Source organism: Leptonychotes weddellii, chromosome 1 (genome assembly GCF_054177405.1).
Source record: "Leptonychotes weddellii isolate Sample4059 chromosome 1, ASM5417740v2, whole genome shotgun sequence".
Taxonomy (NCBI): domain Eukaryota; kingdom Metazoa; phylum Chordata; class Mammalia; order Carnivora; family Phocidae; genus Leptonychotes; species Leptonychotes weddellii.
Window position 1 is genome coordinate 21,518,558 of NC_138369.1, and position 14,029 is coordinate 21,532,586.

Here is a 14,029-nt window from a genome sequence, read left to right on the forward strand (position 1 = left end):
TGAATCAAGTCCCGCATCGGGCTCCCTGCTCGGCAGGGAGTCTGCTTCTCCCTCTGACCCTCCCCCCTCTCATGTGCTCTCATTCTCTCTCTCTCAAATAAATAAATAAAATCTTAAAAAAAAAATCTTTAAAAAAAAAAAAGAATAAATAAAATGGAACTACAACAACATGAATATCATAGATACCACATTGACCACAAGAAGAAAAACACTAAGAAGTATGATTCTATATTCATGAAGTTCAAGAATCAGCAAAACTAATTTATCACAGTAGAAGTCAGAATAGTGATTGCCCCTGGGAGAGGATGTACTGATTAGGGAGGAATATGAGCGAACCTTGTAGGTGCAAGAAATTTTATGAATATTTATTTAAATGATGGTTATGAGAATGTACACATAGGTTTAAAAAAGCACAGAACTTAAAATTAGTCACATTTTATAGTTTACATGTTATTTGTCAATTACAACAAATACTAGAGGATTTCCATTTTCTAGTTCTTTTGTATAGTTCACAGCTTCTAAGGTAATGTAGCACATACAAGCACTGAAGCATTCAGTGTTTTCAAAAAGGAATCAGGCCCTTTTTTTTCCTCCTAAAATATTAAAGTTCTGTAAGAAATCATAAGACTGGAGTCACTTAGCAACATAACACCTAGTACATTACTATGCCCTCCTGTGAACACAATGGTTTTAATACACTTTTATTCTATTAAAAAAATAAAGAGAAAAAAAATAATAAAGAGGATTTACTACGGCATAGTTTTCATTGAACAGATAATTTATAAGCTTATTAAACTTGCTGCATCCTTTACTTTAAATGTATAATCCTAGTCAATTAGTTGTTGAACACATAATATTGCTTAAGGATGTCTGCATCTATTTTGCTTTTTCTAAAACTGTGGCAAAAAAAAAAAACCATTTTATGTTAAATCTACCATATTAAGCTTTTTTTAAGTTTACGGTTCAGTAGTGTTTGGTATATTCATATTGTGCATCAGTTTTGCTTTAAATCATGATGATTTTACCTTTTTATTGTCATCCAATACTGTGTTCATGCTCTCTATCCACAAAGTGTCAATGGGACCATCGAATACAACCCATTTCCGGTCTGGTGTTTCTGATAAGGCAAATTCCCTAAAAGTATTGGCCACAATACCATCGGTCCACTGGGGAAGAAAAGAGAATTGGAAAGCTTCCTTTATAAAACTATAAAGTGATCATATTAAAAACATTTCAAATTTCTTGGTTTAATGTACATTGTCAGTAAGAGAATATTTATACTGCAGATTACCTCGTGAGACACTGGATCAAACTGTCCAAAAAGTTGGCCCATAGTAATGGATTTGGGGTTTACAGTCCTATAAATGACCTTTTCTTCCTCTCCGTAGCCACGTTCATTCATAAGAGTTAGAGTATCAGCCAGTATATGTAGAACTTTTGTCTTAGCAGCAAAAGGCTCTCCTACTAACATGAAACTATTAAGGAAAAGAATTATATAAGAAGATTCTAAAAAATAATGGTAAATGATTTGCCTGTATACTGGTGTATAAAATACTGGTATTTATAGTTTTTGAAATTCTACAAATTTTTCTCAGACTTGAGGAGAATACATTTAACTTCTGAACTGGTAGATCTATAAAATTCTCCACATTAATACCATGATCTACAAATGAGACTATAATAAAAAATCTCCAAATGAGAATGAAAACTTAATGGTACACTCTTAAGATTGGAAAAAAAAAAAAAGTCTTGGGACCTCCCAAGGAGAGAAGTGGGAAAGGCTCCCATTCCTCAAGTCTTTACTTGCTACAGTAATTCCTGGTTCTCTCTGCCAAATACTTCTGAATCTCCTCTCTCCCTGCACATAGTAGGATTCCTTGCCCTCTTGTGGAAATTCTAAGTGACTAATGAGTAATAAGTGGAAAATATGGGTGTTACTTTCCAGCAGGGGACAAATCATTGCCAGTGAGGGAGTTTACAGGGCTCTCTTCTCACAGAGCTTTTCCCTCTCGCACAGCAGTGACCCATCATGTTGAGACACTGACTGCACCAACAACCTGGGACCCTGGGTAATGAGGATGAGCAGATCCTTCCTGTTAACCTATGGTGGGCACAGTATGAATAAGAAGTAAGTCTTTGTTTTTTTAAGTCACTAAGATTTGGGTCTTAGTGACTGACTGTTTCTAAAGAATAACCTAGCCCATCCTTACTGACAGAAAACTGGTTCCTAGAAAGAGCAAGGTATTCTTTTTTTTTTTTTAAAGATCTTATTTATTTATTTGAGAGAGAAAGAATGAGACAGAGAGAGCATGAGAGGGGGGAGAGTCAGAGGGAGAAGCAGACTCCCCACTGAGCGGGGAGTCCAATGTGGGACTCGATCCCAGGACTCCAGGATCATGACCTGAGCTGAAGGCAGTCATTTAACCAACTGAGCCACCCAGACGCCCAAGAGCAAGGTATTCTTCCCATAATAAAAATACTTAAATATGTGGCACTGGCTTAAAGGCCAGGTTGTGGGTGGCAAATTTAACTGTTATGAGAAGCTAAGAGACTGGCAATTAATGTTATGCAATGATGAAACATTTGGTTTATTTGTTCCTTGAGGTTACTTGGAAGACAGATAATCTACCTAATGAAACTGCCATTTTAGGGAAAAGGATAGTAAACAGAATATTATTAGTATATAATGCCAGCCGACGGCTACCTTTAACAAAGAACTATTGGAAAGAAATGAGCCCAGGGGAAAAAAAAAATGGCCAGTTTGCAAGTTGGAATGAAAGAAAATAAAGGGAGTCCAGAAATTCAGGAACCTACAGGCAACTTATTCTCATCCCCAACTGGTAAAAGATAAACTGGGAAAACCTTTGAACAACAACCATCTACTCAACCTGGCACCAAGGATCAAATTAAGGGTAGGGCTTGTATCACTATTAAAATCTATGAAATTGTAATATGGTTCCCAGTAATCATTTCAGGAGTGAAAACAGATTAAGCTTGTGGTCTTCTCAATTAAAATTGATAGGTTCAAGGATACTGCAAGGAAATTTATAAAGGTATGACTTGGTAAGGACTATAGTTATGGATATTGGCATATAGAGCTGCTTAGAATCACACAAATAAGAAGCTTATCAAGTTTTTGAGGAAGCTTACTGACAAACTATGAGTCTAGGCTAAAACACATGTGAATGTTCAAGACTTAAAAATGATCCTAACAAACTGAGGGTTTTAGAGGGGAGGGGGGTGGGGGGATAAGTTAGCCCGGTGATGGGTATTAAGGAGGGCATGTACTGCATGGAGCACTGGGTGTTATACGCAAACAATGAATCATGGAACACTACATCAAAAACTAATGATGTGCTGTATGGTGACTAACATAACATAATAATAATTTTTAAAAAATGATCCTTGCAGGGGCACCTGGGTGGCTCAGCTGGTTAAGCATCTGCTCCCTAGCCTACCTAGCATACAAAATTTGCTGAGTCCTTTGGTTCACAAATTTTAGTTGTTTTAAAAGTTTGATTTGAAAATAACATCTAACTATGGCAGACAATGATAATCTATAATCTTACCCATGTCTCACAATCATCATTTCATATGTCTGAATCATTTTTTCAAGAAAAAATTTAACTGGCTGAAGATTATGTACTTTGCAGGCTTCATGAGCACATTCCAAAAATTCCTAAAATAAAAGAAAATGGAATGCATTTTTATAAAATGGTATCATAAATCATCTCATACATATCTTATAGACTTTTCATTTTGAAATAAAAAATCATTATCTTCCTATATTGATAAATTATTTCTTAAAGCTTTATTTTTTTTAGATTTTATTTATTTATTTAAGAGAGAGAGAGCACGAGCAGGGGGAGCATCAGGCAGAGGGAGAAGCAGGCTTCCCGCTGAGCAGGGAGCCCGATGCAGGACTCGATCCCAGGACCTTGGGTTCATGATCTGACCTGAAGGCAGATGCTTAACCGACTGGGCCACCCAGGCATCCCTTAAAGCTTTATTTTTTGTTTTTGTTTCTGTTTTCTTTTTTTAATAAAGATTTTATTTATTTATTAGAGAGAGAGAGAGAAACAGCATGAGAGGGGAGAGGGTCAGAGGGAGAAGCAGGCTCCCCGCTGAGCCGGGAGCCCGATGTGGGACTCGATCCCAAGACTCCAGGATCATGACCTGAGCCAAAGGCAGTTGCTTAACCAACTGAGCCACCTAGGGGCCTAAAGCTTTATTTTTTAAAAGCTTAATTTTTTTAATTAAAAGGAAGAACAAAAAGAATTAAATTACTTTAAAAATATTATTATTCCCTATTACAAATTAATGATCAGAGCACCATAGCACTGGGTGCAGGCTGCATGGAAACTCCTTTTAATAGTGTTTTCCAGAATTTCACCTTTGGTTAGGATGTGGAAGGACATGCCAAACAATCCTTCACACTGTAGTAACTAAAGAAATGAAGAATCTAAAAAAATAAAAATAAAATAAATAAAAATAAAAAAAATAAAAAATTTTAAAGATAAAGAAGTTTTTGGATACAAGTACGTCTAAAGGAAATAAATTTCAGAAAGGGATGTGCCTTTCTAGGTGAGCACAAAGCAATGCTAATTTAGCTGCTGGGAGCATTTTCCAGCTACAGACATCAGATGGGCATTGGATTGGGCCTGCCATAGGCAGAGGGACTTTGCTGAAATAAAGAGAAATCATTAGAGAATTTAATGGTCGTCTGGGCTTGTGTGGCAGATTTGAATCTGGAGAAGCCTCAAATGCAAATCTGATTCACCCACTGCCTATGATTTTGCTGAATGTGAGGTGAGGCAAGAAATCAAGGACTTAGCTAGAAAGGCACACAGATATCACCTTATTGGGATGCTTATATCCCAAAATGCTGCTAGAGGGATGGCCCTATATTATAGGACAATTCTCACTCTAAAGACGTGAAACCAGAGGTAAACTAAAGTTCAACAATGCTGCCACAAAACTCTGGTTTGGGTCAACTCCCAACTGAATTGATCATCACTCAGTCTAGCTATCTGACAAAGGAAAAACATAGTTTTTCTGTGGGAAAATAATACTTTATAGCCTCTACAATTATTTTATACACAATTTTTAACACAAAAACAAACTTCACAAGTCAGGATATGAAATAGCTAAAGATCAAGAGAAAAAAACAAACTCCCAGATGACCTAGATGTCATAATTAGCAGAACAATAAAAATAATTTCTATAAATGTTTAAGAGAAAATAGACAATATGACAGAAAACAGATGAAAAGATGAAGAATTCAAGCAAAGAAAAATGTAGTTTTAATGAAACCAGATTAGATACGCTAAAACTAAAAAAATAAAATATGTGAAATTAATAACTCATTGGATAGGTTTATCAGCAGACTGAACAAAATCAAAGAAAAAAAATCATTGATCTTAAAGACAGGCCAATAAAATGTATCCAAACTACAGCACAGAAAATAAAATTAATAAAAACAGAACATAAGAGATGTGTGAGGCAATATAAAATTGATGTGGGAAACAAAGGCAAAAGAAATGTAACTTAAAATCTCCCTACAGGGCACCTGGGTGGCTCAGTCATTAAGCATCTGCCTTCGGCTCAGGTCATGATCCCACGGTCCTGGTTTCGAGGCCCACATCAGGCTCCCTGCTCCGCAGGAAGCCTGCTTCTCCCTTTCCCACTCCCCCTGCTTGTGTTCCTTCTCTCGCTGTGTCTCTCTCTGTCAAATAAATAAATAAATAAATCTTTAAAAATTTTAAAAAATAAATAAATAAAATAAAATCTCCCTCCAGCTTGCAGCCCACTGATACCTGAAACACATAGAGCGTGACCTTCCTCAAGGAGCTTGTGGCTGCCTTAGTGCCTTCATGTTTAAAAGTAACCTTATCTTAGCAGCAGCTACCCCTCAAGGTCCTGAAAGCCTTGCTTCCAGATTTTTTGGAGACTTGCGCTATCCCTAACCCCCACTAATTAAAGTATACAATCAATCACCCCTCACAATCCCAGTATAGCTCTTTCTGCCTAAGGTCCTGTCCCATGAATAAGGAAGGAGTTAAGGTATAGTCAGAAGAGATAGGAGGTCCCTGAATCCCCAGACTAGGCTCTGAAACTACTCCTGGCAGATGGAGACACTGAGACAGAGCTGAGCAAGAGATAAGGGAACAAAACAAGACGGCACAAGCTTCCCATCAGTTCTCAATAAAAGACTGCACTAAAAGCCCTCAGTGACAACCCATTCAGGGCCTCTCTCACTCTAGAGAGTTTTTTCTTTCCTTTCTGTTTTCACCTTCACTTAGTAAACTTTCACGTCACCCTTTTGGGTCTGCGAGATTCATTCTTCAACTCCATGAGACAAGAACCCTGCAAATTCTGCAACAAAATAATCTAACATACATTTAATTGGAGTCCCAGAGGGACCAGGGAGACAAAATAGGGCAGAAGAAATGTTTTGAGATAATTACTGAGAATTTTCTAAAGACATCAATCCACAGATTCAAGAAGTGCAGCAAATCCAAGCAAGATAAGTACCAAACAAACACCACAAGGCACACAGGCAAAGAAAAATATTAAAAGAGCCAGAGGGAAAACACACATTAAATTCAGACACACATAAGTAAGAAAAATACCTGACTTCCAACTTTAACAATGAGAGCCAAGAGTTAATAGAAATAATATCTTTAAAACAATGCAGAAAGAGGGGCAGATCCCTGCCAATCTGGATTTCTATATCTAGCGAAAATAATTCTTAAGAAATTAAGGCTAAATAAAGACATTTCAAACCAACAAAAGCTATGAGAATTAGTTGCCAGAAGACCCACATGCACACAAGAAATACTAAAGGAAGTTCTTTCTGTTGAAGGAAAAAGATCTCAGATGAAAGCATGTATCTGCTAGAAAGAATAAAAAACACTAGAAAAAGTTAATAGAAAGGACTTTTTTTCAAATGCTAATACCAAAAGCAAAAAATAACACTGTATTGTGGAGTTTATAATATGTAGAAATAAAATACATGACGACAATAGTACAATGGGCAGGGATGAGTGGATAATAAAATAACACCACTTAAAGATTTTATGTTGTTTCTGAAATGATGAAATACAAACTTAAGGTAAATTGTAATAAGTCAAGGATGAATATTATAACCTGTGGAGTGACTACTGAGATGCTAGAAATCCAACAGGGAAGATTAACGGAGTAATAAACACTATCTGAAACCCAAAAGGAGTCAGTAAAGGAAAAATAAAGGAATATTACACATATTAAAAAGCAATATGACATAGTAGATTTTTTCAATAGCCCTGGCTCCCCTTGGCTCATCTGCAGGTGCACTGAGTCACTTGGCCACACACCTCACAGCACTGACTCCTAGTAGTAGTTTTCAAACTGGAAGCTGTGGATCCATGCATTGATTGCTATATTCATAGGACAAGAATTCTCCATGACAATGTTAAAAGTTCTGTATTTTCATTCTGATTTTTAAAAATCCTATTAGCATACCCTGAATCATCTTGATAATTACCTGTGGTATAATATAAAAATATATATGGTCTTTATTCCCAGTCCGTGGCACAGGGCCCCTATAACCCTTAAAATTTCCTGAGTGACAAGAATATCTTTGTTATTCTTAATGAGCCCTTGTCAATCACACCCACGTTTGTGCTGATGAGGCAACTTAGGGTGGGGACCTTAGATAGCCTCAGGATGAGGCCAGTCACAGGAAAGACCCAGTGTTTAGAGGGTTGGAACTTTCAGCCCTACTTACCAGCTTTTGGTGAATGCACTGGGGTGGGGGAGGGAGGAAAAGGGCAGGAGACTGGGCTCTGTAAAAACTCTTGAACAACAAGATTCAGAGAGCTGGTTTGGTGAGCACATTGAAGTCCAGGGAGAATGACATACCCTGAAGCATGCTGCCACCCACCCATACCTACCTTACCCTATACATCTCCTTCCATTTGGTTCTTCCCAAATTGTATCCTTTATATCTTTTTTTTTTTTCTTAAGTAGGATCCACACCCAATGTGGGTCTTGAACCAACAACCCTGAGGTCAAGAGTCTGTATGCTCTACCACTGAGCCAGCCAGGCTACCCCTGCCCCAGCCCCAGGTTGTATCTTTTATAATAAATGTAAGTAAACTGTGTTCCTGAGTTCTGTGAGCTATTCTAATGAATTATCAAAGCTGGGTGGGGAGGTTATGGAAACCCCAGCCAGTCAGAAACATAGGTGGCCCAGGACTTGAGACTGACTGAAGTGAGGGGCAGTCTTGTAGGACTGAGCCTTTAATCTGTGGAGTCTGATAATGACTACCTGAAGTTTGTGTCAGAATTGAGTTGTTGAACATCCAGTTGGTGTCCAGAGAAGAGAACTGGTTGTTGGTTTTGGAAAACACCCTAGAGTCACATTAATCTGATACCACCATAGGATGTATATTAGCATTTGAGTTTGAAGGTTTAAAATTTTTAAAAAGGCTAAAAAGTAAATGATGCCTTTAAGCCGAGTGATGCCTTAATGATATAATAGCTCAAACAAATTGAAATTTTCACAGTAATATCAATAGAGAGATGGGGTGGAAGAATTGAATCATCAAATGGAAAAAGGTAGTTTATACATGCTGAACTCAAGAAGTATTAACTATACATTTCACCATAGAAATTGCCACTATCTACAATAGCCAAATTATGGAATCAACCCAAGTATCCCTTGATAGATGAATGGATAAAGAAGTAGTATATATACACAATGGAATGTTATTCAGCCATAAAAAGGAAGGAAATCTTGGGCGCCTGGGTGGCTCAGTTGGTTAAGCGACTGCCTTCGGCTCAGGTCATGATCCCGGAGTCCCGGGATCTAGTCCCACATCGGGCTCCCTGCTCGGTGGGGAGTCAGCTTCTCCCTCTAACCCTACCCCCTCTTGCGCTCTCTCTCTCACTCTCTCTCTCAAATAAATAAATAAAATCTTAAAAAAAAAAAAAAAAGGAAGGAAATCTTGCCATTTGCAACGACCTAGATGGAGCTAGAGAGTATAATGCTAAGTGAAATCAGTCAGAGAAACACAGATACCATATGGGGAATTTAAGAAACAAAACAAATGAGCAAAGGGAAAAAGAGAGAGACAGAGAGAGAGAAACAAACCAAGAAACAGACTCAGACCTATAGAGAACAAACTGATGGTTACCAGAGGGGAGGTGGGTAGGGGAGTGGGTGAAATAGGTGATGGGGATTCAAGAGTATACTCATCACGATGAGCACTGAGTAGTATATAGAACTGTTGAATCACTGTATTGTATGCCTGAAACTAATATAACACTGTATGTTAAATACCCTGGAATTAAAATTAAAAACTTAATTAAAGGGACACCTGGGTGGCTCAGTCGGTTAAGCGGCTGCCTTCGGCTCAGGTCATGATGCCGGTGCCCTGGGATCGAGTCCCGCACCAGGCTCCTACCTCAGCAGGGAGCCTGCTTCTCCCTCTGCCTGCAGCTCCCCCTGCTTGTACTCTCGCTCACTCTCTCGCCCACGCTCTCTCTCTCTAACAAATAAATAAATAAAATCTTAAAAAAAAAAACTTAATGCAAAAAATTTTATCTTGATTTTACATTACATAACAGCTATAAACAGCAGACACTTATTCTTATGTGTATATATATGTATATATATATGTACATTTTAATGTATAATTTAGATGAAATTGGAAATGCACATGGTTTGTTTCCTCTTAAAAAAAAGCATATTACTTAAATATGAGAAATCCTTATGTGAACTATAGGATGTTTTGCCACTTGCAGTTTACCATCTTTTCTACCTGCTAGAGTACACAACAGAATTACAGTACACATTGAAGCAAATATCAGAAATCACATGATAGGAAATAAAAGTACTCATTCTCTTAGAAAGAACATTATCTTTAATCTGAATCTTGTTAACATTGGTATCCTATAACAGAAGATACCAGAATTTACTCATCCTCATTAATGAAAGTGGCCAAAATAGGGGTTTATCCTCCAAATAGAATAATTTAATGCATTTAAAATGATTGAGTCATCAGATAAATTTATTTGCAGAATAAGTCATTCTCACAGGTTTACTTACATGATAGTCAGCTTCAGGAAGTTTAATACCAGGAAATAGGTCACTAGTTATTCCATTAAATAAGGGTATATCATGTGATAGAAACTTCGGTTCATTTACATCTTTAATTGACCGAAGAAGCTAAAAATCATCCAAAAAGTGCAATATAAGTTACTTGCCCATATTGCCCACCCTGCCCACCACTAAAAGTCAAAGTTCCTCTCACATCTCTCTATGGAATCCCCATACTAAAATGCCAACACTATGCTTATCAAGCCAGAAGGTCCTTGGATTCATATAAAGTATAATGAATAACATAATCCCAAAACTACTATTTCAACCTCACATAAAAAGATTCAAAACCAACAACTTTCTTATTTGCCTATTTATAGCTCCTGATCAACTTTCCTAAAAAAAAAAAAAAAAAAATGTATCTTGTACTGAGGCTTTCATAACGTATATATTTAACACTTACCAGTATATCTTCATTTTCATTTGGAAATTTTAGTTTTAGGTTTCCAGCAGCCACTAAAACTGCTTTTACTGCTCGCATTCCATAGTCATAATGAAATTGTGACGAGAGCTGTTCTGAGCAAAGCCTGTAGGTCATCACTATTTTCACAGACAGAGGTTTCGCATTCAAAAATCCATAGGAGTAGAGGGAGATTTCTGCTATGAGGGCATAGTTTGGAACCATCATAGCCACTGTTCTAAAAAGAACCTGAAGTATATAATGAATGAAATCTATTACTTATATAACGGAAACCATTTTTAAAAGCTGAGCACAAGCATCCCAACAGAATGTGGTGATATTCAAGCTTATTCCCCTAATGCAGCACATTTTCATTAATCCTGTAATTTTTTTTCAGTAGCACCGTAATGGTTTCATGTACTTTAATATGCATTAGATGCCTAAAAAAGTTTTTAGAGGTTTACCTTGTAGGTAATGGCAAAGGTAAAAGGGACATTTACAAATATATGTGAGGAAATTATACCATTTTAAGTGGATGGTGCTGTTAGGTTTAATTAAATTTACACTCTTACAAGATATTACCTTAAGATTATCTGGTAATTCAGAACGTCCTGCATAGCCAGGGTTCATGGTAATGGCTACAAAGCAGTTTGGATTGAGCTTAAGCTCTGTCCCTTCAAAAACAAACACTTCCAGCTTCTGTTGAATGGCTCTCTGAATGCAAAGGATCTGTTGAGCTACCACTGACAGCACTTCCAACTCAATCCGATTAAATTCATCAAAGCAAGCCCAAGCACCAGAAGAAGCCAGTCCTTTAAAAAACTAAGAACAAGGAAAAGGAGGTGAGTTTTCTTACTAAGGGGCATCATTTGTTAAACAAATATTTAATCTTTTAAGTCAAAACTGAAAACCAATAAACCCCCAGGTATAAAAACAATGTCTTTACCCCTAAAACTGAGGTTTAAGCAATGCATAAACATTCAAATAATGTGAATTCGTTTCAGTTTATCCAGTTGGACCTAGCTCTAAGTTTATAACATTCAATATGCAACTTTACCTTTCCCATTGCTAGATAATCTAGCCCATCTGAACAGTTGAACACCACACATTGGACTGCAAGAGCTTTAGCCAAGTCCTTGCTGGTTTCAGTTTTTCCTGTGCCTGCTGGCCCCTCTGGAGCTCCTCCGAGGTTCAAATAGAAGGCACCTATCTGAAGAGAAAAATATATGTGAAAAGAAATCCGTGCTTAACTGAAAAAAAAAAAAGAAAGAAAACCTATAATAGACAATTGCTTACAAAATTGACTTATGCTTATTTGTAGCTTCAAAGGAGCAGTAATACAATTATATCGTTCAGTTAATTTTTAGCATGCACTTTTCCAGCTGCACAAGGAAAAGTGTATTATAATACCTCATGAGTATCCCATTTGCCTTTACAAACAAAGAGAATCTAGCCTTAAAGTATTCACATTGGGTCAGAAAGGTTTGATTAGAGATGGTTGTGGAGACAGTTGCGGAGATCATTAATGACAATCTCCATGGCTGTCTGCCAAGAGCCAACACCTGCAAATGAGTGTTGTAAATGGGGGCCCATCAGTTGGAAGAGAAACAGATGACCTAATACAGAATTTTGCTCAAAATTCACCTGGCTATGGTACTCCACTCATGGTATGTTTTCCATTTTCTCCATTCTTACAACACTGTTCTGCACTTCTCTTACTGGCATGATCACTTTCAACCTTGCATTACACTTAATTTTGTAGACTGTTTTTCCTCTCAATTAGTCTTTAAGCTGTTTGAGAGAAATGTCACCAATTTCTGAATTCTTTCTGGGTCCCCTGAAGGACTAGAACAGTGGCTGGAAATTTTTAGAAGCATATAAATTACAGTCAACTCCAACCATGGAGTTTCTTTCAAGAAAACTGGTATGAGAGTTAAGTACGAAACCTAACTCCTTTTAGAAAAAAATAGGGTTAAGGGACCAAAGTTGTACATATGGTACAGGTAAGGCATACGTGGGAGCTCTCTGTACTTTCTGCTTAAGTGTTCCGTGAACCTAAAACTGCTCTTAAAAAAAGTCTATTAAAAAATAATTTAATAAAGGGGAGGAGCAAGATGGCAGAGGAGTAGGAGACCTAAATTTCATCTGGCCCCAGGAATTCAGCTGGATAGGGATCAAACCATTCTGAACACCTACAAACTCAACAGGAGATCGAAGAAAAGAATAGCAACAACTCTCTGAACGGAAAAGCGACCACTTTCTAGAAGGTAGGACGTGCAGAGAAGTGAATCTGAGGCGATATTCGGGAGGATAGACGGCAGGGGGAGGGGGCCTCCGTTGGCTGCTTCTGGCAAGTGATAGAGCAGTGGAGCACAAAATCGGAACTATTAGAAGTCGGCTCTGCCAAGGGATGTCACTCCATTGGCTAAGCAGGGGGTGGAACCCTCGCTGGGACAGTGTGGTCTCAGGACCCTCGGGGTCACAGAAAGACAAGGGATGCCTGAGTGTGGCAGAGCTCCCAGGTATCGGAGCAGGGAAGCCAACTGCAGAGACGGAGCCGAGGAGTGGGCTCTCAGCTCAGGGTTGCCATAAACTATGATCTGCGGCACAGTCGGGCCACTGCTCCTCCAGCAGGGACCCAACGAGTGGCAGATCCGGGGAGACTCCCCTTCCTGCCCTGGGAGGAGCGGCGCAGGAGCACACCGCAGGGATCTGCTGGGTTTGGAGATTCCAAACAGGGTCATGTGCCAGAGATAGAAATGCTTGGTCACAGGCCAGGTGAGCACAGAGTGCGGCCGGAGACCGGGGAGACGGGAGTGACTGACTGCTTTTCTCTGGGGGCGCACTGAGGAGTGGGGCCCCGAGTTCTCGGCTCCTCCAGGGTGGAGACTGGGAGGCCACCATCTTCACTCTCAGCCTCCAAAGCTACCCGGAAAGTTTGCAGGGAACAAAAGCTCCCGAGAGCAAACCCGAGCAGATTACTTAGCCCAGACCCTGCAAGGGCAGGGCAATTCCATCTCTGGCAAAGACATTTGGGAACCATGGCAACAGGCCCCTCCCCCAGAAGACCAGCAAGAACAGCCAGCCAAGACCAAGTTTACCTGTCAATGAGAACAGCAGAACGCCAGCGCTAGGGGAATACTGCACACAGAACTCATGGCTTTTTTCCCCATGATTCTTTAGTCTTTCAAAGTTAATTTTTTAAATTTTCTTTTTTTTCTTTCTATTTTTTTCATTGAATTTTTCTTCTTTCCTTTTTCAACCAACATCTTATCAATTCCTTTTTAAAAATCTTTTTTAGGGGCACCTGGGTGGCTCAGTTGGTTAAGCGACTGCCTTCGGCTCAGGTCATGATCCTGGAGTCCCTGGATCGAGTCCCGCATCGGGCTCCCTGCTCGGCGGGGAGTCTGCTTCTCCCTCTGACCCTCCCCCCTCTCATGTACTCGCTCTCTCTCATTCTCTCTCTCTCAAATACATAAATAAAA

General features: G+C 38.8%; 1 protein-coding gene across 1 annotated transcript in view; it reads right to left on the reverse strand.

Moving 5' to 3' along the window:
• The window catches only part of DNAH12 (dynein axonemal heavy chain 12), a 151,531-nt gene that overhangs the window by 106,603 nt on the left and 30,899 nt on the right, over positions 1-14,029 (reverse strand). The window contains exons 8-14 of the mRNA XM_081805771.1: positions 11,602-11,789; positions 11,127-11,366; positions 10,548-10,793; positions 10,094-10,213; positions 3,570-3,679; positions 1,292-1,475; positions 1,026-1,166 (exon numbers count right to left, since the gene is read on the reverse strand). Of these exons, the coding sequence (XP_081661897.1) occupies positions 1,026-1,166; positions 1,292-1,475; positions 3,570-3,679; positions 10,094-10,213; positions 10,548-10,793; positions 11,127-11,366; positions 11,602-11,789 (1,229 nt within the window). The remainder of the gene's footprint in view (positions 1-1,025; positions 1,167-1,291; positions 1,476-3,569; positions 3,680-10,093; positions 10,214-10,547; positions 10,794-11,126; positions 11,367-11,601; positions 11,790-14,029) is intronic.